This window comes from Sminthopsis crassicaudata, chromosome 4, assembly GCF_048593235.1.
Source record: "Sminthopsis crassicaudata isolate SCR6 chromosome 4, ASM4859323v1, whole genome shotgun sequence".
Classification (NCBI taxonomy): domain Eukaryota; kingdom Metazoa; phylum Chordata; class Mammalia; order Dasyuromorphia; family Dasyuridae; genus Sminthopsis; species Sminthopsis crassicaudata.
Window position 1 is genome coordinate 108,427,461 of NC_133620.1, and position 27,995 is coordinate 108,455,455.

A 27,995-nucleotide genomic window follows, 5' to 3' on the forward strand; every position below is an offset into this window, starting at 1 on the left:
AGCTATCAATAGACCTGTGTGCATTTCCATTACCCTTAAATATAGATGGTAATTCTACAGCAGGTAGGGGTGGAAAGGGAGGTCAGACAACCCACAGGTTGCAGCAACAGAGCCAAAGTCATAGTGAGGACTCAGTTACTCTAATGGTCACAATTTGAAAATCATTCAATTGATCCCTAAGTCTAAACAATTGTGGTATATTATGTGTTTTTTTAATGATTCACATTTCTTTTTATTTTTATCAATATTTTTAGATTTACTCATTTCCAAATATATCCCTCTCATCCCCTACATAGTGATCCATCACTTATAAAAAAGACAAAAATAAAAGCCAAGGGCTATGCTAACTCCTTCAGAGAAATAAGGAAAGGGACAGAGTATCTTGAGTGAAAGCTGAATGCTGCTAAATGCTAAAAGGGACAAAAAGTGGGACTAATGACTTCATGCATGTAAGTGACCAGAGAATTAAGAAACTGATCAGGGTCTCATCGGTACCCATAGATAAAGGATTCTGGTCATAGATTGTTATCCCAATAGAGCTTAAAACATCTGGATTTCTCAAATACATCCTTTCAAGGATAGGGAGGACTCTGCAATTATTTTCACAGATACATAGTTCATAGAACCCAAAATAGAATTCAAATGACTCTAATATTACAGATACCCTTTTGATGAACTGGTCATTCCTTTTTACCTCCACCCCCAATATTCTATGGCAGATACCTCATACAACCAAAATATGCCACAAAGTTGTGGGAAAGTATAAACATAATACTTGCATTGTTCCATCTTAACTGCCTTCCCAGATAATCTAGAATATCTATGAAAAAAATTGCCTACATTATCCATAGTTTCAGCTGTATGATTCCTGGGCCCTAGAAATTTATTTGGATAATTTTTCTTTCCATTGCAAAATAATCTTCCCCTATCCCACACAAACAACAAATGTATTCCTAGCTAAATGCAGCTTTTGCACATCCTAAGGACATATTTTGGTTGCTTCTTTCACAGGGAGAGGCAAATGGGAAAGGAAATCCTATTAAATACCCTCTATTATCCATAAAGTATCATTCCTTGATTGTACTATTCTCTATACTTCTATAAAAGAATCTGTATCTAGTAGATATTCTTCATAGTTTATATACAATTTTCTTTTCTTTTTTTTTATATGGAAACTCAAGTTTGTTGATGTTTGTCACATTCATAACTGCTTTTTAAAAGCTTCTTTATAAAAGGAGAGGGCTGATGATTTCCTAAGGTCTCATCTAGTTCTAAATTGATAAGATATAATAGCAATGAGGATATAGTCATCAAACTAAAACATCAAAAGTGAAATCAAAATGGCCAAGAAACAAGGAAATTAAGTGAAAGTTAGTGGGCTTTATCTAGCAAGAAAAAAATGCAAATTAAGTTCAAAACCACATAAGTTCCATTATCCAGGGAACAGAACTAACCTAAAGAAACAAGATGTTGAGAAAGAGATAAAAATCATTTTTATTAACCAAATTCTAAAGAGACTGGGAAAAAGGTTTCTAATATTTGAGTGATAGCTGAAATTTACTAAATGCCAAAGTAAACAAAAAGGGGAACCAAAGAAAATCTGTTTAAGTGTTCAGAGCTTTAGGAGACAAGTCAAGATTTCACCAGCACCTTATGGGTAAAGAGTTCTGGTCATAGTGCCTTGTGCATAAAAGTATCATTTGGAAAGCCTCTCATTCTGGCTGAAAACATCCAGGCCTCTCTCTCACTCTGTGTCAAGGACAGTTCTTGGGTCTCATCTGGGTAGGCAGTTGGTGATGGGGTCTGGTCGAGCCACAGGTACAAAGTTCATAGAACAGTGAAGCAGGGGACACATCTTTTCATGGTCCTTTAACACGTCACTTAAATGCTTCAGTTCTTCTGTCAGCTTCCCAATCTCTCTCCGAAGGGAGGTATTTTCTTGCTCCAAACATTCATATTCCTGGAAGAAGAGAAAGGAATTAAGGTAAAGCAGGGGCCCAATGGTGACAAAATCCTTTCTAGGAGATCAATAATTTTCTCCCCATTCCTCTTCCATAAAGCTGTCCCATGCATGCCTCCAAACTGATTATTCAGGCACCAGGCATCCCCTTAGCAATTGCCAACTCTATAATAGATAAGGAGTACATAAATCACTTGGCTTGGAATCCAGAAAACTCATCTCCTTGAGTTCAAATATGGCCTCAAATACTTATTAACTGTGTGATCCTAAGCAAGTCACTTAACCTTGTTTGCCTCAATTCTTCAACTGTAAAATGAGCTGGAGAAGGAAATGGCAAACCACTCCAGAATCTTTGCCAAGAAAATACTAAACGGGATCATGAAAAGTCAGACATGATTGAAAACTAATAAAAAACTCTAAAACAGAAATGTAAAAGCCTTAAATTCAAAAAGAATCTAAAGCTAGTCTTGTCTCCAATGTAATGCGAGAATCTTCTAATACCCTAAAAAGGTGGTCATCTAGTCCAGGGCTTCCTAAACTTTTTCTATTCATGACCCCTTTCTGTCTGAAAAATTTTTACATGACCTCAGTCAGACACATAGGTACATAAAACAGGTATAAAAATTTTACTGATAATAAATTATAATTTCATTACCCACACCTTCAGTAATGAAACCCCATTTTGGATCATGATCCATAGCTTTAAAAAGCTGAGATTTAGTATTTACTTGGGATGGTAAGAAGGGCATTTTAGCCATAAAGAGGTAAAAATAAGACAAGATCCTAAGTATGTTGGATGCTTTTTAACATAGTTTAACCTAAATACAGAGGGCACACACAAGTCCTACTTTAAATAATTGGAAGAAATATGATATGATAAGGCTTGAAAGTTAAGATAATGGGAAATTTATAAGCACTTAGATACTGGGTTCATAGAATCAAACTTTATTCAATAGACAATAGGGAACTACAGAAGGATTCTGAGTGATATGATCCAATCTGTACATCAGGAAGATGGATATTCCAGGAGTACAAAGAAGAAATTATAGAATGGAAATATTAGTAACAGAGAGGTATGTAGGTAGGAAGCCATTTGAATAATCCAGATGGATGGAAATGAGGGAAACAGATTGAAGAGATATTTTATAAGAAGAATTGACACAACTTGGAAGTTTAGGCAATGAGGGAGAGGGGAAAGTGAAAGGTATTACTGAAGGATAAGTAGTTCTGCTGTCAAAAAAATGAAGTTAGAAAGAGGAGAAAGTTTTGGAGGAAATATAATAAATTCATAGTTGAATATTTCAAATTTGAAGTGTCAGCAAGATATCTAATTATTCTTAGTAGGCTGCTGGAAATGTGGATCTGGGAATTGAAAGGAAAGAACAAGAAGAATGTGGCATCCTGGGATCCAAGGGATGAAAGGTATCAAGGAAGACAGGGTGATCAATAGTCCAAAGACATACTGTTAGCTAAAGAAGAATGATAACTAAGTAAAGGCTGTTGAGTTTATCAGAAAATTATTGGTGACCTTTCAGAAAGTAGTTTCAGTAAAGTGGGAAAGACAGACTTGAGGTTGCAATGGGTTAAAGAATGAGTGAGTTACAAGAAGACATCATGTGCTACTCCTTTTTCAGTGGTTTAGAGGTGAGCTGGAGGCAAGAGTTAGGAGATTGGTTTGGGTTCATCATTTCACTCTGTCCATATTTTGGGGGGACTCTCAAATGAATCATCCATCCACCAGCTACAGCTCTCAGTTTTGTGCTATTTGACTATTCAATAAGCATCAGCCAATTCATGAATATAACCTCAGCAAGGCCCCTGCTGCTTGCTTGACAATCTAATTGTACTCTTATTGACTCCGTATCTTATTCCCATAGCATCTGTTATTAAACTTTTCTTCTCTCTTCTCTCTGCAACAGAACTTCCTCTCCCCACATTTGTAACAGATAAGCTCACCTTTCATTCTACTGAGAACATGCAACAATCTAAGGTAAACTCCATCTTAAGGGGAACTCCCTTATCAATTCCTCAAAATTTTTCAACATCATTATCTATTCTTTCTGTATTTCTGTTGCAAAACCACAAAGGAACAACCAAATGTTTTCATAAATTAGTCATCTCCTTTCGTCCCCCATTAACCTCTCAATAAGTCTCTAATGATTGATTATATAGATTATCTGGCTTCAAGGTCAAACTATCATAAATCAGTGGAATAATGAAATGGAATAACCATGAAGGAAGGACAGGATGAAAGGATAGGAAAGTGGACAGATGTATAGCAGGGCAGCAGAGGCAGAAGATTGGCAGATGAGGAAGGAGAGGAGGCTGAAAGAGTAACAATACAGATATTAAAAAGAAAAGCAGGGAGATAGGATAACACAGTTCCACTCAAAAGGTCTGGATTCAAATCATGTTTCTGATATAATCTCTGTGACATTAAGATCATTTAACATTTTGGAACCTCAATTAAAAAGTTGGTCAGACAAGATCAAAATATGATCATAATTTAGACATAAAGAATGACATAAAATTAGAAGAACACAGGATAGTCTACCTCTCAGATCTGTGAATAAGGAAGGAATTTGTGGCCAAAGAAGAACTAGAGTACATTATGGAATGCAAAATAGATAATTTTGATTATATTAAGTTAAAAAGTTTTTATACAAACAAAAGCAATGTAGATAAGATTAGAAGGGAAGCAATATACTAGGGGGGAAATTTATATCCAAGGGTTCTGATAAAGGCCTCATTTCTAAAATATAAGGAGAATTAATTCAAATTTATAAGTATTCAAGCCATTTTCCAATTGATAAATGGTCAAAAGAGATAAAGACACAATTTTCAGATGAAGAAATTAAAACCATTTTTAGTCATATGAAAAAGTTAGTCATAGTTATTCTACATCTTATGGGAAATAATCTGAAGATCTCTATTCAAGGACAAAAGCTGGCAAAAGGGAGAAGTTCTTGACTAATAACATTTTGTCAGTCAAGCAACAAATGACAATAACAAAAGTTGACTTTGGGAACAATGTTGCACTATCAGGCAGAAACCTTGTGAGACCTACAGAGAGCAATATAATGCTCATATATTGGTAGAGAGTAGATATGTAGAGGCTGCACACTTCCTTGTAAAAGTAAGGAGCAATGTCCCTGGGAATAGTTTGATAATAATACCAGAAAGCATCAATAGCTATTCAGAGGCTTAAAATGGGATACATGAAGGGAATAATTTATGTCCAAAGAAGAACTAGAGAACATTATGAAATACAAAATGGATAATTTTATTATATTAAATTAAGAAGTTTTGCACAAACAAAACTAATGCAACCAAAATTATAAGGAAAGCAAAAAGCTGGAGAACAATTTTACAAGTGTTTCTTTTCTAAAATATGTAGATAACTGAGTCAGATTTATAAGAATACAAGTCATTCCCCAATTGAGAAATGGCCAAAGGATATGAACAGGCAGTTTTCAGATGAAGAAATTAAAGTTATTTATAGACATATTTTAAAATGTTTTAAATCACTACTGATTAGGGAAATGCAAACTAAAATAACTCTGAGGTACCAGCTCATACCTGTCAGAGTGGCTAATATGACAGAAAAGGAAAATGATAAATGTTGGAGAAGATTTGGGAAAATTGAGCAAATTAATGTTATATTATGAATTGATCCAACTATTTTGGAGAGCAATTTGGAACTATGCTCAAAAGGTTATCAAACTGTGCATACCCTTTGATCCAGCAATACCATTACTAGTTCTGTATCTCAAAGAGATCATAAAAAAGGAAAATGATCCACATGTGTGAAAATATTTGTAATATATTCTTTTTGTAGTGGGGAAGAACTGGAAATCAAGGGCATGTCTACACACTGGAGAGTGGCTGAACAAGTTGTGGTATGTGATTGTGATCAAATACTATTGTGCATGAGAAATAATGAGCACACTGCTCTCAGAAAAACTTGGAAAGACTTAAATGGACTGCTGCTAAGTGAAGTGATCAGGATTGTGAGAACATGGTACACAGTAACAGGCAGGCTGTATGATGATCAACTATGTTAAACTTAGTATTTCTTAGCAATGCAATGAATGCAGATCAAAGCACACCATTTTTTGTTTTTTGGGTTTTTTTTCCTCTCTTGGTTTTTCCCTTTTGTTCTAAATCTTCTTTCATAACATGACTAATGTGGAAATTTATTTAACATGTTTGTACATATATAACCTATATAAGATTGCTTGCTATCTTGGGGGGGGAAGGAAAGGAGAAAAATTTGGAGCTCAAAATCTTACAAAGATGAATGTTGAAAACTACCTTTACAAGTAACTGGGAAAAATAAAATACTATTAAGTAAAAAAATAAAATGTTCCAAACATAAAAAATAATGTACACACTAAACTTCAAAAAATAATATTAAAATGAACTGTGATCCACACTGGTGTACTTACTTTGGCATTCTTTCTTGTGTGCCCACTCTTTCCCTTGATGGTATGTGTACTTGTAAGAGAACATGACCTCAAAAAAATTTAATAGATGAGAAATTTGGCCTCTGAAGTTTTTACTAGCTCACCTGCACTACCTTTCACTTGTGTGACCTGGCAAAATCATTTAATATCTTAGGCTTCAGTTTCCTCATTTGTGAAATATTAGAATAGTTGTCCTCAAACTTGTGTTCTTAGGATCTTTGTACTACTAAAAATTATTGGGGATCTGTCCAAAGAATTTTTGCTTATCTGGGACATTGTTATAAATATTTACATATTAGAAATAAAAACTAATTTTAAATTTACATCTCTGAAAGCTATACGAATTATTATCAACATAATGGCATCCATGGCTCCAAAAGACTGATGATGAAACATACTTTCTATGACAGAGAGTTGATGGGTGTAGAGCACAGAATGAGTTTATGTTTTTGTATACAATCATTAAGGGAATTTATTTTGCATGACTATGTATACCTGTTATAAAAAATTTGCTTTTTTTTTTAATGGAGCAGAGGAATAGAAGGAAAAGAAAATGGGTGTTTTTATGGAGAGATGGGGAGGGATTTCAGATATGAAATGTTGCACACATGTTGCACACACATTTTAGATATCACCTTATTATTACTTTTAATTAACTGTTTTGCTTAGTTGCATGAGACCTCTCACAAAATAGGAATGATCTGTAAATAGATGCAACATAAAAACAAAACACCTCAATTAAAACTTTAAAAGGAAATTTTCTGATAGTGGGTCCATAGGTTTTACTAAACCACAAAAAGGGTCCAATACACGCACAAAAAAATTATTGGGACTCTTGTCTAGAGGAAGACTTCCAGGTCTAAATTTAAGAATTACCCAAGATAATGGACAGGAATTGCAAGGAATAAGAAGCTGAATGACTTTTAATTTGACTTCTAGAGGAAGTCCCCACATGGCTGAGATCAAGATCCACTAAAATACTGAATTAAGTCTAAGGTTTTACATGGTGTTTTCTTCACAACAGCTTTGTGAGATCAGTAGTGAAAGTATGATCATCCTCATTTTAAATAAAGTGAAACTAATGTTTGAAGATATCCAGTAACTCCCATTGCTACTGTAGGATAGAGAAATTCTCAGTTTGGTATTTAAGATATTTAATATTACCATCAATAGAATTATAAAATCACAGAATTTGAGAATTGCAAGGGGCCTATGTAGTCATTTAACCTAACCCCTTCCTGAAAAGAATTTCTAAAACAAGAGTCCTAAGTTATAAAGCCTCTGCTTGAAGACCTTCAAGAAGGAGGCACTCACAACCCCTCAAGAAAGCCTTTTTACTAATAGACAATTCATAGAATTCTCCAGCTGAAAATGAATTACTAGATGTTCTGTGGACTTGACATAATATCTCCTGCCTCTGTGTATTCATGCAGGACACTCCTTGCCTAGAAATCTTCCAAAATCCTTTTTTTCCTCGGGCATAGCTTGGGTTCCACCTGCTCTACAATGTCTTTATCTCCCCAGATTAAAAATTATTTTCCATTTTGTCTTCATCACTTTGGCTAGATGTCTCCTCTGCCCCAATCACAGAAAACTTTAACTTCTACTAATTTGTATTCCTATCACATCTCTCCTAGTAGAATGTAAGCTGCTTCAGGGTAAGGGCAAGAAGTATATATAGACAGTACTTTCCAAAATTCCTTGCATGAAATAAAGGCTTAATCAATGCTTGCTGAAATTAATTGAATTGCTGAGATTAATTATCTGTTGGTGACAGAATAAACACACATTGCTTAATTGTCTCCCATCCAAGCCTGCTGACTCCTCCCTCTTGGCTCACTCTACTACACTGGGTTCAGAGTCAATCATCTGTCATCAAATGCAAAGAATAAATATATTCTTTTCTTAAGGATTACTTTCTCTTCAAGTTCTAGCTTTGGATCTCTAACTTGTGGAGAGGCCTTTGAGCTAAAAGCAAGAAAGAGGAAATAAAAAAGTAAACAAGAAGTGGTATTTTCTTTGCTATGTGACCTCCTGGTAGGGGACCCAAAATGTTTAAAAACCACAGGGATATCAAAAAAAGCTGGGAGAGGAAGAGAGTATCCAAAGGGAACAGAGAAGGGGAGGACAAAAAAATGATCACCATGAGGCCACACTTTCATATTTAGAAGAAATTACCTGGACAAAGGCAAAGGACATTGGTCTTCTTGGTACTAAAAAAAAAAAAAAAGGCTAAAAGATCTAATGCCATCCAATCCCACTGACCTGAGCTCTTTGCCAGAACAGAGTTTGAGGCTATTATCATATTTCAATTTTGTGTTTGCTGGGAAATCTTTTCAAAGAAAAGAATAAGACTAAAGACATCAAAATAACTATTTATGTCCAGTTCTATCCAATTCTCAAACACTATGCTAGGGAGACAGGGATTAAGAAAGGAGACAGATGAGGTTATCCGATGGTAATTAGGAAACTGTTATTAGTATTATTAACTGTGTCACCACAGGTGAGTCACTCTTTCTAAACTTTAATTCCCTAATTTGTCAGCACCAAAGTGATGAGAGCCTGAAGCAGGGTTGGGGATGTGTGAGCTGAGGGAAGGGGGCATATAAAAGTCACACTGACAAAGGAGAAATGACAAAGGTTTTGTGAAGGGATTATATATGTGGGGTGAGTAACAGTATAAAAGGGAGACGATGCTTGTATCAGCTACTCAGATGGTCACTGTGAGGATTCACTTTGCAAGTCTTTTCTAAACCTTCCAAAAAGAATCAAAGAAATTTTGAAAAATGTTAGAGACAGAAAGGGAAGACTTGTCATGTAGCAAGAATAAGGTGTGACCAGAAGACATCCTGATCTCTGATTTCCATTTAGTGTCATGAAAGGAAAGTCTCTGGAACACTAGGTATTCCACCTGTGGTAAACTTAGGGAGAGGACATGGACCAGAGTGCCACAGAACAAGCAACCCACCAACAGGTTTGCAATCTGAAATGTTCCCCATCAATGAGCTCATAGATTCATTGGTATACATGGTGTCCCAAAAATCTTAATACAATTTTAAACTACTAAAGGTTAATCAGGACTAGCTTAAGGAGAGATGAGCTAATGAAATAGTGCAGAGGTGGTGACTGAAGGGGAAAGGGAAGGAAGAGCAAGAAAGTGGCACTTTTGTGGCACTGTCTGTGTGACCCTGAAGCAGTCACTCATCTCAGAAGGCCCCCAGTAGTGAAGGCATTACATCAATTTCTCACAAGTAGTTAGTGGCAAATCAGGACAGAACCATTATCTCTGAATTCAGTTCTCTTTCCATTATGTCACTCATTGTGCTGATGCAATGTTTCTGTCATGGTTTCAAGGATACTTTGGACCTGGATTCCACATATAATTACTGCCCTGAAGTTGGACAGCTAAGTTTCTCTTCCAGAGGCACTTGAACCTTAGGCAAAAGGGCAGCAGAATTCCAAGGAGGGCATGGGGATGCTCCTTTGATCCTGAAGATTTCTGAGTTTATTTGAGTGAGCCTGTTATCAAACCAATTCTCAACTAAAATCCCTTTTCTACAAGAAGCTTTTCCCAATTCCCTTAAAGCTTAGTGCCACACCTCTGTTGCTTATCTCCAATTTATTTTGTTTATGCTGTGTTTGTACATAATTGTTGGCACATAGTCTCCCCATCAGAGACTGTGAGCTTCTTGAAAGCAGAAAATGACTTTCACCCTTTTTATATCCCCAGGTGCCTGGCACATAATAGACTGTCATATTTTAATGCTGAAAAACTTCACCAAGGACAATCTTCAAGGGCAGCAAGACATAAAAGAAGATACCATAACTACTTTCTATGTCAAGTGAATACATGAAATGAGTGAAGATTAAAAGTACCTTAAACAACTACTCTACATTCAATGACAGAAAAATCCTTCAGATCAATGCCATTGTCCTTCTTTTCTCACTTTTTTGACTCTTAAAATCCTTTGGTAGGAGCTGATCTATCCAAGGAAGCTTTGAAATCCTAAGTGGCCACTTGGGTTTTTATTCCATAAGTACAGATTCAGGTAGTTAAAGTCCAGAGGTAAATGTGAGCATCACAGATTATTCTAAGGTGTATTAGCATATTGAAAGGATAGGGACAACTTCCCAACTTTATGTTAGGTAATTATTGCAGGCAGTTGTGCTACTGTGCCCTCATTCTATGTATCAAATTTTCTCCACAGCTTATTCCATGTTCTCTTTTCCTTTGCTTCAGTCTTTCATGAAAAGATGGACATTCTTGCTAGTACCAAACCCTCTATTTATGTCTTTGATCTCATTCTCTCTTGTCTTCTTTAGGCACTTGATTTTTATAATAATAATAATAGCTGGTATTCATGTATCACTTCAAGGTTTGCAAAGTTCTTTTTTATATTTTTATATTCAATTTTTTTTTCAATTCTGAATTCTCTTCCTCACAAATTCTCCTGCCCCATCATATGTGAAGACAAGAAAAGTAAAACCCATTACAAACATGTATAGTCAAGCAAAATAGTTAAGCACATTTGTCATTTCCATAAAGAGAGACAAGGGGAAAAAAAGGCTTTAATCTGCACTCTGAATCCATCAGCTCTTTTATTAAGAGGTGGGGAACATGTTTAAATATGCATTTTTTAGAATTGTGTTGAGCCATTGGGTTAATCAGAGTTCTTAAGTTTTTTTAATGGCTTGATAATTATCAAAACAATCCTGTAAGATGGAAACTTTTATTATCCACATTTATAGATAAGGAAACCAAAGCGTAGAGAACTTGAGAGAATCAGGATCACATAGCTAAATGTCAGAGGCAGAAATTAAGGGCAGATCTTCTTGACTCCAAACCCAAAAAAATCTCCATGAGCCTTCTAGCTGTTTCATCTCCCATATACCTCAATTTTCAATCTTTCCCTAACCACTAAATCTCATCTTTACCATCCTTAAAAAACCTTCACTTAATTCTTACCATCCCCTCAATCTATAATCTTCTAGATCTTCCTTCTTTCACAGTCAAGATCCTAAGGAGTATCTCCACTTGTTGACTCAATTTTCCCCCCTTACTGTCTTCGTAATCCCTCTCAAATTGACTTCCCAAGTCACCTGTACAGGAAAATGTTCTCTCCTAAGATTACCAGTGATCTCTTCATTGATAAATCAAATAGCTTTTCCCTAGCCTCTACACAATGATTAACAATGCTAACCACCTCTTCTGGATACTGTCTCTTCTTTCAGTTTTTCTGATGTTACTCTATTATTGTTTTCTAATCCTTTGGAGAATCACTGTTCATGTGCATTAGTGTACCCCAAGGTATACTTTTTTTCCTTCTCTTTTCTCTCCTCTCCATATACTTTCAGTGAACTCATCAATTTGCAAAAATTCAGTTATCATTTCTATGCTGGTGACTCCCATATCTACATATCCAGCTCTTATCTCTCTCTGTAGTTCTAGCTCCACATGTTCAACATTTCCATCTGGAGGATCCAATGGCATCTCAGATCCAACATGTCCAAAATAGAACTCATCATCTTCCTTGATAAGCTCACCACTGCTTCCTCACTTTCTTCTTTCAATAAAGCAGAAATATAGGGCTACAAGGGGTCCTAGGAGGCTATCTGACCCAGTTGCCTCATTTTACAGAAGAGGAAACTGAGAGTTAGAGAGGTAAGTGTCTTATCCATGTCCACAGTATCAAATGTGATAGGCTCTCTGACTCCATGGTCAATATTCATTAATGTGCCACAAGGCTGTTATTATGGTTTTGGGCTTCCCAGTATGCAACCCAAAAGACATCTTTGTTTCAGAGATAAAAATGGAGATAACTTTTCCTAGGAGTTGGCTGTTGAAAGAGAGGAGGACTAAAGGATGATAGTTTGGGAGGATAGTAGGATTAAGTGAAGAATTTTTTTTAAAGAATAGAGAATATCTAAGTATGCTTATTGCACAGCTAGGTGATCCAGGGGATAGAGTGCTTGGCCTAGGGTCAGAAAGATATGAGTTAAAATGTAGCTTCAGACACTTGCTAGCTGTATGATCCTGGGTAAGTCACTTAACTTGTTTGCCCCAGTTTCCTTAAATGTAAAATGAGCTAGAGTAGGAAATGGCAAACCACTCCAATATCTTTGCCAAGAAAACCCTAAATCACGAAAAGTCAAACACAAATGAACAACAACAAAGTATGAGCTAGTGAATAAGGAAAGATTAAAAATTAGAGGTAGAGAGGAGATAATCAAAGGTAATATATTTGCCTATTCTTGTCAATTCTGCCCCCACAACATCTTTTTTAAAATGTTGTCCTTTCTTCCCTTGATAGCTGCCCGGTTCTGGCTCTTATTCACCCCATCACCTACGCTACTGCCAATCTCCTAACTGATCTCCTTCTACATGCCTTCTCTCCCCTCCAATCCATCTTCCACACAGTTGCCAAATTGATATTCCCAAAGTGCAGCATTGACCATGCCTTCCCTTTGCTCAAGAAGTTTCAGGGGTTCTCTATTGCTTCTAAAACATGGCTTCTAAGTCACACAATCTGGCTCCAGATTGTCCTTCCAATCTGATTACACATTATTGACCCTTATATATAATACTATGCAGACCAAATGGCCTATATGCTATCCCCGTTACATATCATCCTGGGAACCTTCTCTGAGCTTTAACATGAATTGTCACCCATTCCTGAAATGCTCTCTCATTGCTTCCACAACTGGTTCTCTCCAAGATTCAACTCAGAGGGCAAGTTACCAGAAGTTTTCCCTGATTCCTCCAACAGTAGGGTCCATCTCTCCCTATCTTCATCACTTTGTATTTATTTGGGGTTCTGGAGGGATTTTGGTCCAGATCTATGATTTAATTGGAGCATCAAGCAGAAACTCTTGTTTGGCAATTAAGGTTTTTTCTAACCTGGTCCAATCTACCCATCCAGTCTTCTTGCATGCACTCTATGGCTTTCTTGCTGTTGTTTGAAGTCCACACTCTATCTGCTTTCTCCACCTGGTTTTTCCATGTCTCTGAACTGGTTAGAAATACATGGAAAAATTCCCCCAAGCCTGGAAGTCTCTGCTTCCTCATCTCTGCCTCTTGACTTCCTTGGATTTCTTCGAAAATCAGATCAAATCCTACTTTCTGCAGGAGCTCTCTCCTGTTTTTCCTCTCCTACCCCATCCCTACCCCCAATGCATTCATTCCCATTTCAGCTTACCTTTTCCTCTTCTGTCTTCTGTGCACCTAGATATTAACATGTCATCTACTCTATAACTTGAATGCCAAGAACCATACTTTTTAAAGACAGAGCATTTATTAAGTGCTTACTATGTAAAAGGTATTGTAACAAAACAAAAGACATTCCCTACACTTGAGTTCACATTATAATAGGGGGTGGGAAAGGCAAAGGAGAATGAAGTTGGTGAAATAAAATCAAGGTAGCCCATGTGCAGGTGAAACAGATGTGCAGGTGGGAGAATGAGCAAGAAAGGAAGTAAAGCAGCATGGCTGAGCTTGTGGATAATACCAGACTAAGTCATCCATCTGGCCTCAGAGTAGACTCATGGAAGGATTATCTGGCAGGGAAAGTGGTACATAGCTAGTGTTTAGATGGAGTAATCTAAGAGTACATTAGGAGGGAAGTTTATATATCTTTCTTGGTATTCCCAAGCTTAGCACAGTGTCTGGCACACAGCAAGTACTTAATAATTGCTTGTTTATTTTTTGTAGTGCCTTAAAATATTTATACAGTTTAACAGCAGGGAAAACAAATTTGCTGTTTAATAAGAAAATCATTAGATGCTGCTTGTCCCTCAAATTTCTTTGACTCCCAGCTTTGTTGCCAGCTCATACTATGATCTGACTGGCTGCCTCTCACTTTCTCTAAGATATGACTTGGATAGCTCTTGAGATCTCAAGTCATTTTCTACATGAACAAATCTGTTGTACCAATTCACTATAAAGTAATCCTTCACCACATTTCTGAATCTGAAAACTTGCTATCGTGAAATTGTAACAACTGAAATATGTGTTGTCATTTGAATGATCGTTCCTCCTTTCATGTTCATTTCTTAGTGAGCTAAGCACTCAGCAGAACCAACAGAACCATGTGACTGGTCCTATCTAGGAGGAAACTGGGAGTGAGCTGTGACTGATACAGCAGAGACAGACAGAGAGAGAATAGGGATAGACATCACATTTGTAAAGCACTGATAATGCTCCTAATAGGATCCTAGATTTAAAATCAGGAGGGACTTGAGGGTCCCTCTCCCTATTTGAGTTTTGAATTCATATCTTTCCACTTCTAAGTCCAATGTTCTATTCATGTTACCAGTCAAATTCAAATAGAAACGGGGTCACTAAATAATACATAAGGATCACTGCTGGCTACATTATCTATGTTACATTGTATTGTTATTCATTTTGTTATTTTGTTAAATATTTCCCAATGACATTTTAAATGTTGCCTTGTATTCAGGAGTTTCATGAACCCCACGTTTGACACATTCCCACCACACCATGCTGCTGCTAAATTCACTGTCCATGGGTAAAGTAAAAATGTCTTTGGGTGGTTGTTTAGTAGGGAGGATGCATTTTCCCTGAGCCATTCAAACCTTTCTTTGACCAGTGACAACAATTTGAGGGACATAGGTCAAGTGAATAACAATAAGTAGTATTTATGGATTACTCCAACTTGTAGAAAGAAAACTCTTGACGCTAAACAAGCTTGTGAAACAATTTCTATGACTTTCTCCATTTTGCAGATGAGGAAAGTAATTCCAAGCTCACTCTTCCCACCTTATTATGTTTTCCCTAGAAGGAAAATAACTCTTGGTTTTTTGCTTCCTGATGACAGTGTTCTTCAAAGGCAGTCGATAGTGAAGACTTAGCATCATCCATTCTTCCAACACCACAGGACAAAAACTAGGGCACACTTCAACAGAGAGCTGAATTTCAACAGTTCAATCATGCAGGATACAGGTGGAAGAAGTTCTGATAATGGGACTGTGGAATACTGGCATTCTGCCTGTATTACAAAGAAGTTGAAGTTCCTGATTCACCTAGTGATCAAATCCAAATACAGTATACTAAAAGTCATGAGCAAGATGGAGCAAGGTTACATGTTTAACCTATATCAGATTGTTTGTGGTCTTGGGGAGGAGATGGGAAGGGGGGAAGAAAAGGAGAAAAATTTTGCAAAGGTGAATGTTGAAAATGTTGAAAATTATTGTTGCATGTATTTGGAAAAATTCTATTTTAAAAAAGTCTAGATTAAAAAAAAAAAAAAAAGATGGAGCAAGGCTTGAGGCAGAGGGATAATACAGTGACTAGAGTGATGAGCCAGGAGTCAAGAAAATTTGAATTCAAATCCACCTCAGACATTTACATACTGTGTGACCATGGACAAGTCACTTCAAATATGCCTGCCTCAGCTTCCTCAATTGTATAATGGGCATAACTAATAGCACTCACCTTACTGGGTTTTTATAAGATAATATTTATTAAGTGGATCAATAATAGATAGAGTGCTGGACCTGGAATGAGAGAGCACTGAGTTCAAATTTGACAGTGGGTAAGCACATACATGCACAGAGTAAGAGAGACAGAAAGAAAAATAGATGAGGAATAATTTTTTTCCCATTCTGGCCCTAACTAAACAACACTCTTCATTTATTGTTCCATAAAAGCACTTGTGTGTAATCTTGTAAAGTTCATCTTTTCTAATATGTTTACTACATATTAATTTTTAATGTCCTTTCATGTTGTTTTGTAGGAGTCTATGTAGCTGACTTACACTGGCAGCCCCTCAGGAAAGGGTCCTAAGTCTATTTGAGTGACTTAGCTTTCCTGAAGCCCAGAGTTGTAAGTAAAGATGGAGATGGGCCCTTTAAGCTTTAACACTATCTTCCATATGGAGCCGTGAGGACAGGAGCTACTTTTTCTTGTCTTTTCAGAATGGCTGTTATGTAATAGTTACTACATGTTTACTGATTGCTCCTAATTCCTGTTAGCTGTAGAACTAGAGTAACCCAAAGCTGAGAACTTTGTTTGCTAAATGGACAGAAGTAAGGAAGAAAGCAAGGGGCTTCACAAAATCCTTCTGTGGAAATTTACAGAACTATGTAAAGTCTGGGAAAGAGCTTCCCCTAATATAATTCTGGAGAAACCCTGAAAGATCTGCCCTGGGAGTTTTTGCCCCACAGAAGGTCACGGTAAATTTTATACTTAAAAAAAAAAGAAAAAAAAGCCCAGTCCTCCCCCCACAACTCCCACAGATTCAGGTACCAGGATGAAGTTTGCCTTGGGATGTCCCCAACATTCTCTTCTACCTCCTTCCCTACTCCCTATCATTGTGGAATGAGAAAGACTTTGGACCCTGATTAAAAGAATTTCAGGGGCCTCTTATCAAGTGTTTGGGCTTGAAAAAGGTAGTTCGAGGGCAGAGGGCAGAATACCTATCTATACGAGAATCTTTAAAAATAACATCATCTCCAAGGCCATCCTCTTGGCTACCTTGTAGCAGAATATGAGAATATGTTCCATTGGCGTGAAACAGCTATAACAAATTCTTGAGATATGTACTCCAGATCAGTAAAAAGAAATAATCAAGGGACTAATAAAAGTGAGAAGGGAAACTAAGCTGTCTCCTGGTTGGTCCCCACAATGATAATGAAATAGGGATTTCTTGAGATAAGAAATACAACAGATCCTTTCTAGCCATAGCTTGGCAACCATTCTTAGATAACACAAAATCTTTGTATCCATTCAACTTTTATGGGATAGTTTTTCCACCATCCCATAAGATCGAGCAACTACAAAATTTTTTTGTTAAATTTACAAACATTTATTAAATACTATATGCAAGGTAGTAGGTTAAGTAATGGGAATTCAAATATCCAAATAAATTTTATTTATATTGTGCTTTAACCTTTTATACATATTAACTTAGTTGTTACTCACAACAATCCAGTGAGGTATAGGTTGTCATCACTGTTTTAAAGAAGATATTGATTGACCCTCAGAGAGACTAAGAGACTTGCATATGTTGAGTATATGCCAAAGGCAGGATCTGAACATACCTGAATTTCAGTCCAGCTCTCTATCCATCATGCCCCACAATTTCACTAACAATAGAATAAGATAGATTGTGTCCCTAAAAAAGCTTATAATTTAATGTGAAGGATAAAAGAAAAGCTCAAAGACTTCTAAGTATGCAAAGAATTGTGTAAGAAGGTCCAAATAGAATGGGGCTTAAAACAGACAGAATCAGAAGACCTTGCAGTCCATCAAAACCCCAATATATTTTTCCAACTGCTCTCTAACAATATTTCCTCATTTTGTAACTTTAGAAGGTATTTTTTAACCAAAATTTAATGTTATCACAGTTAGAATACTCCCTCTACCAAGGTAGTTTGATACATTCTTTGCAACTAAAATCTTAGAAAATTGCCTACATCAGCATTGATAAACCCAAACAGAATTTCGGAACCATTCATCTTTACCTAAAATATGTAGAAAACTACATATTAATATTGTCTGTGTTCTATTGTATATTTATATTGTTATGTACTTCCCAATTATGTTTTAATCTGATTATGTCACACAAGACTGTTGTAGGGTTGGATACAGCCTAGTGAGCAGTTCAATACTTCTGGCCTAGACTATTCAGAAATCAAATGATCTATCCAAGGTAACACACAAATATGTGTCAGAGACAAGATTTGAACCCTAACCTCAAGGCACACTTTCTATTCTTTTCCCCCTACAGCACTATATCTCATGGTCATTGATAAGAATGGTAAACAGAAGAGGATCAGCAATAATTTCTAAACTGCTACTGAATATTGATGACTACTCTTTGGTTCCATATGTTCTACCAATTCAGAATATCTCTAACTGTAGTATTGTTTAAACCATCTCTTTCCAACTAGTTTGCCAGAATACCAGGAGAGTCTCGGTCAAATATTTGGTTAAACTCTAGAAATTTACATTTTCCTGATCAACTAAGTCTAATCCTGCCCCAAAAGGAATCTATTTTCAAAGAAGACACTCTATTTGTTATCACTGCTTCTGCTTTTAGATATCCACTAATCATCCCTTTAATAATAACATTCTAAATTTTGCTAGAAAGCAAAGTGAAACTCAGTAGCTTATAGTTTGCAGCCTCCATTCTCCTCCCTTAAAAACACACACAAAAAAACCCCCTAGAATATTTGCCTTTTTCCAGTCCTTTTATATACTAGAAAGAGTACTGGCTGTGGAGTTAAGAGGATTTGGGTTAAAAAGCAGTTCCACAAATAAAATCTAATAATGAACATTTCATAATGACCTGTAATTTTGGTTGATGAAGAAAAGTAAACAAAATTTAAAAAGTAAACAAGATGCCTTTTGAGCTGTCTTAGACTTAATAACAAAGAAGTTCTTTACATTTTGGTGTCTCTTATTTTACAAATAAATCAACATATTTCCAGAATGAGATTCTATTAACTTTCAACAAGAGTTAAGAAAAATCTAATAAACATGAAAATTCAAAACAGAAAAAAATGAAATAAAATGCAATCCCATCTCTGATACTACTTGTGTCAGATAGTCATTGAACCTTTTTAGACCTCATTTTCCTCATTTGTAAAAGGGAGGAGTTGACCCAGATGACCTTTAGATTCTCTCAGCTCTAGATCTTTCATCCTGTGATCTCTTTTGTTATTAGCATTTTTTTTCCCTATTTCAGCTATTGCATTTACTGGTTCTTTCAATACCTTAGGATTTAGTTCCTCAGGTCCCAGTGATCTGAGATCCCCAAGGATAACTATGTGCTCTGTGATACAGACAAATTAGCTTGAATATCAGCTCTCTATAATCACAACTTTTGGTATGTCCTTTCCAGTTCAAAGATCACTCTTGGCAGAGAACCCAGAAGCAAAACAAGAGGGGAACATCTCCCCCCATCTCTCTATTGTTAATTAGCTTCATAAAATGCTGTGAAAAGTGAAGGAGAATAAAAATTGGAAAAAAGGACTATTGGATTTGGTGGTAATAATAATAGCTAACATGTAGTGCTTGCCGTGTTAGGCATTTTACAATTATTATCTCATTTGATTCTTACAACAACCCTGGGAGGTAGGTGCTATTACTATCTCCACTTTATAGATGGGAAAGCTGAGGCAAATAGGGATTAAGTGACTTGCCCAGGGTCAGGCACTAGTAAGTATTTGAGACTGAATCTGAACTCAGGTTTTCCTAAGCCCAAGTCTCCCTCCCCCAAAGACTACCTGATTTAGGGAACAAAAGGACATAGAAATGAACAAAATATCATTCCCCTCTATTCATGCTCTGGAAGGTAGTCAGTCATCCTCCCTGCTTTCCTTGGGCATTTCTATTTCTCTAGGTCAAGGAACTACACTCATGAGTTCTTTGTTCTTGTGATTGTTTGGTAGTTTCAGACTTATCTAACTCTGTGACCCCATTTGGAGTTTTCTTGGCAGAGATCGTGGAGTGGTTTGCTATTTTCTTCTCCAGCTCATTTTATAGATGAGGAAACTGAAATAAATAGGGTTAAGGGACTTGTCCAAAGTCACACAGCTATGCTCTATTCATTGTGCCACATAGCTGCTCTTTGGCCAAGATAACACAAGCAAATAAATATTGGGTCAGAATCATGTGTATTCTTAGGTGAATGCCTTAGTCTAGAATTAAAGGCCCCTATGATCTTACTCTACCCTACATTTCCTATCTTATCTCACACTATTCTAATATGTTGCATTCTATGCTCCAAACAAAATAGGATAGTTGCCATTCCCCATTGAAGAAGGACCACCAGATTCTGAGATCTGGGTTGCAATTATGCCCCTGATGGATACTGCCATGTAACTTGGGCCTTAATCCCTCTGTATGGTAAAACAAGGTGGGTAAACCAAATGATTTTTGAACTACTTTCCAGTTTTAGAGCTTTTCCCACCTTTGCTAGCACCATTCTTCATATGTGGAATGCCTTTATTTCTACCTCCCTGCCCTATCATTTCCACATGATGTAGGCTTCCTTGAATCCTTCAGCTGAGAGTAAGCTCTCCTTCAGTTGATTTCATTCATATTTTATTGTCAGTGATCATGCTTTATCTTCCCCATTAGATTGCAAACTCTTTGCATAATGGGAATAGTATGACTTCTTTACTTCCATGCACTTCTCCCTAAAGCTAACACAATGAATGGAAATTGTTATTGGTGTTCAGACAGATAATTTCAATGTTATGAAGAATTGTCAATTTAAAAATTTCCTCTTGGACACCAACTTGCCTAGTTCTTAAAGGTAATTATGTGTCAGAGGCTGTATTTGAAAATGGCCTTCCTGACTCCAAAGCCAACGTTCTATTCACTCCCTCATTTTGCCTTTCATTTTGAACATGGTAATTGCTAAATGACCTTTGGTTGAATAAAGAGAAGAAGGAATTCTGTGCAGTGGATTGAGAAATGATTTGTATAGGTAGACAAGAGGACAGAGTATGGTGAGTGGGCCCAGTTATACCCTAATGTCTCAAAAATTAAGATCCCAAATTGGAATTTCATGTTTCATTTTTTGTTTACATTTTTAAAGTAAAGTTTAATTGTTTTTTTAAATATTAAATTAGTCAAATTTTAGTTTCTTTAGTCTGATGAATAAAAAGGTCTATTATGATTGTATATCCAATGGACTGATCCTTGAAAAAATATTAGAAATAACCTAACGACCATGTACACAATGAATATTAAATGTCTGTGATTATTGACTAACTGATATTAAGGATAAACTATGTCCTTGATGATAATAATAATAATAACAATAACTCCTATTTATAAAGAGCTTTGTGAAGATGATGGCAAAATCTTGCTTAAGGGCCAAACATTGAGTATTCTACATGTACCTTCCACTGTCCAAAGCCATACTCACATACTCACCTCATGAAGTTTATCAGCCTTTTGGGTCTGCTTCTTCCGACTTCTCTGAGCAGCAACTCTGTTTTTTTCCCTTCTACGGACCTTCCGGTCATCATCCTCAGGGCTCTGGGGAAGAAAATGAGCAGGTGAATTACCTTCCAACCTATCTTTCCCATGAGTATTCATCTGTCCCCTTCTAAGCAGTCTAACTATCCCTCAATCTTTGTAATAAATATAAATATTTTTAAGGTTTTTTTTATATAATTCACCTGCTCAGTCTTCAGATTACCGTATCCTTCCCAAACTATACTGGGAAAGACTGAACAAAATACTTGAGTTCTAGTCTGCCCATGATAGGACACAGTGGAATTATAACCTCATTATTCCTGGAAGCTAAGCTTCTCAAACAACCCAAGATCTTATCAGAGTTTTTTTGGCTACCACATCCTACTGCTGACTCATACTGGACTTGAGGTCCACTAAAACATAGATCTTTTTTCTGATAAGCCACTAATGCCTCCTCTATCTTGTACTTGCAGAGATAATTTTTTTGTGGAAGACTTTGTGTTTATCCCTACTGGATTTCACTTAGTAGATCCAGCCCAGTTTTCTGGTTTCTCAAGATACTTTGGGAATCTGACCCTATTATCCAGCATGTTGGCTAGACCTCCCAGTTTCATGTCATCTGTAATTTTGATAAATATACTATCTACACTTTTACCCAAGCCATTGATAAAAATGTTTAATAGCATAGGACCATGACTGACCCATGGAGGTCTCCATTGTAGATCTCCTTCCAGAGTGATACTGTGTTATTACAATCTATTCTCTAAGTCCAACAGTTTATCTAATGTTTTATGACATCTCTATATCTTTTCCATAAAATTAATATGTGCTACTTTGTCAAATGTTTTGACAAAATCCTGATAAATATGGCTGCAACATTTCCCTTATCTATCAAACTCTGAGTAATTCTGAGGGAGGAAGAAGAAAGAAAGAGATTGATCAAGTCATCTTTTTTGTAATCCTTTTCCGGATAATCACTAACCATCTCCTTAATGACACATTCTAGAATTTTCCCAGGAAATTATGTCAAGACCATTGGCCTATAGTTTACATACTATTCTTTTCCTTTTTTGGAAAAATTTTCCTGCTCCAATTCTTTGGCATCTATTCTTTCACTAAGCTGTCAAACTGATCTTTCTAAAGGATAGGTTTGACCATGTCAAATCACTCATTTCTACCCCCATCCCAATTTAATACATTCCAATGGCTTTCTATCATCTCTATGATGTAATATAAAATTTTCTGTTTGACTTTCAAAGTCCTTCATAACCTACCCCTTTCAATCTTCTTGCAACTTATTCCATTCACATGCTCTAGAATTATAGCTTTATCTTTTACAAGACATTTCATTGACTATCTCCATGCCTAGAATTCTCTCTCTAATTCAATTTTCTTCTTATCTTTCTTCAAGTTTAAAATCTTTAGCTTCTTTCAAAGCTCAACTAAGGTTCAAACTATGTAGGAACCCACTCTTGATCCCTGTAGTTGTCAGTATTCTTTCCCTCTTCAAATTATTTAGCGTTTTTTTTTTTTAATCTTTGAAAATATTGTGCAACTTCATTCCTCCCCCTCAAAAAAAAAAAAAAAAGTTGTAAGCTCCTTGAGGGCAGATAATTTTTTTTTTAATTTTGGTGTGTAGATAGAACCTTTTATATATTATGGTGATTAGTAAACACTTGTTGAATTAAAATTTATTGAATTGATATGTGCATATAAAATTTATTGTTGGTGGTGGATCTGGTTTAGATCAAAGCTTCTTAAACTATGGGCCTAGGTCAGGAATGAGAAAAGTTTAAGAAGCCCAGATTAAGATTTTAAACTCCCAAAAGGAAAGGACTTTATATAATTTAATTTTGGATAGACCCTAACATTATAGTACATAAGAAAAATACCCAAATGTTTTTGAACATTATGAAATAGAGAAATGTGAATTTTATTAGTCATTCCGTGATCCTTGCATTTTCTTGCAACTTATATTGACATGTTAAATTCCTTTAAATCCATCAAAAATTCATGATTTTTATAATCTAAGATGTGCTATTTGAAACCCTTAATAATCACCCCCTTCACTCCAAGATGGCTGACCAAACCACAGATTTAATTCCAGGTACATCTTGAAGCTCTTTGGTGGTGCACAACAGTATGAGTCAATCAAATCTCTCAAAACTTATCATAGCACAAACACTTTAAGCCAATCAATGAAATGCTGAATAGTCAAGTTGAAACAAAGATCTCACAAGCCTGGGTCAAAACCAGAATCTAGTAAAATAATGACTGAGCAAAGATACTGAAGAAAGAGAAGTTATGACCTCCCCCTTAAGAAATTACCATCTAATGAGGGGAAAGGACACAGAATCCAACATATACACATTTACCCACAATAAGAATAATGGAAGGCTATTTTGTCAGCCTTCTTGGTTCTGAGCATGGGAACTGACACTACCTATAACAAAGATCTCTAATTTAGTTGGTAATTACTGGGAGTTCTCTATGGCAAAGCTTCTTAATCTATAGATTGAGACCCCATATGGTATCATAATTGAATGTGGGGGACATGAAAAATTTGGCAATAATAAAAGGCATCAAATATTCCACCAAGATTTAATTCTTTATGTAAAAATATTCAAGCACATCCATCTCATTAGTATGCCAATTTGATTTTATCTTTAATAAATGGTTAAATTATATGTATACCAAAGAATTGTTTTAAAATTTCTTTTTATTTTATATATTATATATGATCATATACAATATATGTTATATGTATATATATTAATTATTATTTATTATCAATAAATGTTTAATATAGATATCTATTATATATCCATAAATCAGGAGCCACATAAAAATTTCTCTGGTGAAAAGGGGTTATAAGTGGAAAAAATTTAAGAAGCCCCTCTCTGGGGTATAGAACATAAATGTCTTGCTTAGGGTCTCATAGATTCTAAGTGGGATTTAAATCTAGGACTTCTTGACTCATTCCTTAGCACTCTATCGACTCAAATATATGTACACACACCCAGAGGAAAATAACTGATCTTACAAAGGGCTGAAGCAAGACTTTGCAATGTTCTCCCCACACAACCCAAGTATTTACTTCAGATTTTGTGAGTCAGGGTTCAAATTTTTTCTCTATGTGGTCATGAATAGTCATCCAACTTCTCCCCCCAGATATTAGTCCCCCCAAGACAACTCTCTAAGACTGCAGTAGAAGGAAATTCCTCCCCCTAGAGTTTTCTAAACCAATTCTATGAACAACAAAAAGTCTACACCATGCTGTGCACCCATTCATATCAGCTTGCTCATCATCATCACTAGCACTCTAAAATCATTTATTAAGTGGTGGCTAAGTAATGCAGTGGGTAAAGCACAGCCCTGGAGTCAAGAGAACCTGAGTTTAAACTAATCCTCAGATACTAGCTGTGTGACCTTGGGCAAGTCCCTTAACCCCAAAATAAAATTAAATCATTTATCAAGCAAATAATTATTCTTGTATTGGGTGCAAAGCTATAGGAGTACAAAGAGATTCTATCTCTGTACTTTAGGAACATATACAGACACACCAGCATGTAAAGAGTGTTACAGAATGGTAGGGCAGTCCCCTGAACTTGTCTTCTTGAGTTATCACATTTTCCAGAAACACAAGGAAAGACAGATAAATATGGAAACATTAAAACAAGATGTGAACAGCCAGTTCAATTGTTATGGTGGTTATTTAGTCATGTCCAATTTTCACATCAAATGTAGGTCAGTGGTGACTGGATCAAAGGATTTAATAAATGTTGGTTATATACTGGCCAATAGGGTACATGAAAAGAGGATTGATTTGGGAATCCTATTCCCAAAATCCCTATGCTTACTACCTTACTATGTGTTGGGAGAAAGATACTTAATAACTCTCAACTGTTTTACCTGTAAAAGGAGGGGATTGACTTAGGGGTCCCTTCTATCTCTATTATGCTATTTCTTTATTCAGAGATCAGTGTACTCCAGACTCTTACTGAACTGCTATGCTCTTTAGGGATCTATAAACAGTTGAGGTGAAAGTGAGCACTGGTCTTGGATTCAAATACTTAAACAGGTGTACTTCTTTCTCCATAACTTCCTTCAGAAACTGAATTAGAGCTCAGATTTCAAGTCCTCTATTTCAGTGCACTCCACTACTTCCCATAAAAGTGGACAAATAAACAGATGTGTGTGTAGAGGAGGTCTAGGGACCTACCTGGACTATAGAGGGGGGAAGTTGGAGAATCAGATAATATTGTTATTAAGCTAATAGTCTTTAAAGCAATTTAAATTTTTCAGAGTACTTTACCAATATTATCTCATTTGCTCCTCACAACAATCTCTATTATTATCCGCATTTTGCAGATAAGGAAACTGAGTCACTTAAATTAAGTGACTTGCCCAGGACCACAATAACTAGTTTGCTGACCATTTGGTATTTCATGTGAAGCCTACTGCTGGGTTTGGTATAGTGGATGTGAAAAAGTACTAGGCTAAACTCCAAGGAACTTAGGTTCTAGTTGAGATTTTTCCAAGAAATTGTATTGGAAAGTCAACCTGTAGTGAATGGGCCTGAACTACAGGGCTTGCAGCTCTCACTTTCTCCAGTATTCAGAATGCTTCCACTCTCCCCCAGCAACAGGACTAACCCTCCTCTCCTGAAGCTCGGCCTGGAGAGGCGGAACCCCTCACCCCAGGACCCCATTCCTCCCCTAGTAGCCCTGAAAGTGTCGGATTAAAGGAGCCACAGGTACAGGTGGATAGGAAGCTGAGACCCACACCGCCTTGGGAAAGGGAGGACCTCGATTACTGGCCACAGCGCGGCGCCCGGAGCTGAGTTCCCACGTGCGAAGGCAGAGCAAGGCAGCACTCTTTCTAGCCAGACCATGGGGCTCTGGTGCCCGTGCTCCGAGGGTAAAGTGACAGCTCAGGTGGCAGTCTAGCCCCCGATTCTGGAAGCCGCCAGAACTCCTGGCTTGCTGGGCTCGAGTCCGGTTATTACGCCGTGCCCACGCCTCCAACCCCCGTGCTTGCTGCCCCAAGGCAGTGCCTCTCATCCAGTCCCCAGCACTCTCCGCCACTTCCCCGACCTCCGCCCAGTCCTTCCCCGAACCCGACAGCCCGAGGAACAGCCTCGGTCACCATTGCGGTTCTCCAAGTTCCTTCCCTCACCCTCCCGCCTCCCAGCCAGCCCCCGGGCTCCATCTCCCCTGGCTACCTGCGGCTGTTGCTGGTTCCCGCGGGCAGAGACGCTCCTCTGCAGGACGCTGCCGGCGGCTGAGAGCCCTTGCGACATGCCGGGAGCTCCGCTGCCCCCGACCCGCCCCCAGCAGGACAGCGCAGCGCAGCCTCCGGGGGGAGGAGCAGCCTGCCAGTCCCGCCGCGCCTCTTTCCTGCTCACGGGGATTCTCCGGTCCCGGGCATCCTCGCCAGCGCACCTGGCCCTCCTAGGTCCCGAGTTTGCCTCCTGCACTCCCTTCCCGGGCTAGGCTGGAGGCACACCTTGTCCTCCCCTTCTGGCTACCCGCTCTCACTCTCACTCTCTCTTCCTTCCGCTGCAGTTCTTTCTCTCTTTCGCTCTTCCCCACCCCCTGCCCAGCTCCTGACCCCGTTTCTCTCTCGACCACAACCCCTTCCCCAAATTTTGATCCTGTCTTCTGATTCCTAGGAAACCGCCGCATCTACATCCTAATTCACTTCCTTACCCTCCCTTCTTTAGTCCCCAACCTCCCAAAGATTCCCCATCCTTAGGTCCCACTGATAGGGTCCCTCCTTACCCCCCCCCCCACTCACGAACTCACAGGCATTTAGTCTGGGGGGGGGAGCTTCATGGAAATCACGTGTTGGTCTTCGAAACTTGGGAGGGAACTCAAAACCAAACCACAAAGTGGGGTATTTGAGAAAGGGGTAGGAGTAAGGAAACTAAAGCATGGGGTTTTTAGGGACCCTTAGCTCTTTGCATAGGACCATCGTTAGAGAAAAACATAAGTGGGTGGTTTGAAGTTGGAAGGTTATGGTTTTTTTCCCAAGTCTCATCACAAAAATCTCACCCTATCAGTCTCACCCCTTCACCCTTTGACGGTTTCGAAGAGACCGGGGACTTCATAGGGAACTGTCATCTTTGCTCTCGGGTGTATTTGCTCCTCCCTAATCTAAGGATCCTTGTGGCCCAGCTCTCCATTCTTCCTCTTCCTTTTCCCCGATTTGCCAATCTCTCTTTGCTTGGACCAAGCCACAACTTTGCAAGACACATTCCTTCTGCTTTGCCTAGGTCCTCTTGAAAATGTGTTGAAGAGAATTATGTTTTTTAACTTTTCCCTCCTTCAGTCCGTAAGATGTTAAAAAAAAAAAAAAAAAAAAAAAAAAAAAAAAAAAGGCGTGTCTTTTCTTCCTAGTCCTTCAAATCCTGTATCCACCCCCATCATGCTTTTTCTCCCAAATTCCATCACACTCTACTTTGGGCTTCTAATAATACCAGAACTAGCAGAAATCTAGGTTAACTCTAATTTTGCAGATGAGAAAAATGAGGCACAGAGAAATTAAGTGAATTGTTAGTTATCAGATTCAAAACTGATATCGTGTTCTCCTGATTTTCAGGTCAATACTTTCC

General features: G+C 37.4%; 1 protein-coding gene across 1 annotated transcript; it reads right to left on the reverse strand.

The window, feature by feature from the left end:
* Positions 1 to 1,475: 1,475 nt before the first annotated feature.
* Positions 1,476 to 26,927, reverse strand: BATF3 (basic leucine zipper ATF-like transcription factor 3). The gene is made up of 3 exons (XM_074309117.1): positions 26,604 to 26,927; positions 21,335 to 21,439; positions 1,476 to 1,960 (listed from the first exon to the last, which is right to left on the reverse strand). Exons 1-3 carry the CDS (start codon positions 26,679 to 26,681, stop codon positions 1,775 to 1,777), a joined length of 369 nt encoding a protein of 122 aa, XP_074165218.1. The 5' UTR covers positions 26,682 to 26,927; the 3' UTR covers positions 1,476 to 1,774.
* Positions 26,928 to 27,995: the final 1,068 nt, after the last annotated feature.

What these genes read in the sequence shown, in the direction of transcription:
- BATF3 (XM_074309117.1), bottom strand. Translation starts at nt 26,681, where the DNA reads ATGTCGCAAGGGCTCTCAGCCGCCGGCAGCGTCCTGCAGAGGAGCGTC. An exon ending in GGAACCAGCAACAGCCGCAG is followed by an intron (nt 21,440 to 26,603) that starts GTAGCCAGGGGA and finishes TTTCTTCCCCAG; the next exon opens with AGCCCTGAGGATGATGACCG. An exon ending in AGGCTGATAAACTTCATGAG is followed by an intron (nt 1,961 to 21,334) that starts GTGAGTATGTGA and finishes CTCTTCTTCCAG; the next exon opens with GAATATGAATGTTTGGAGCA.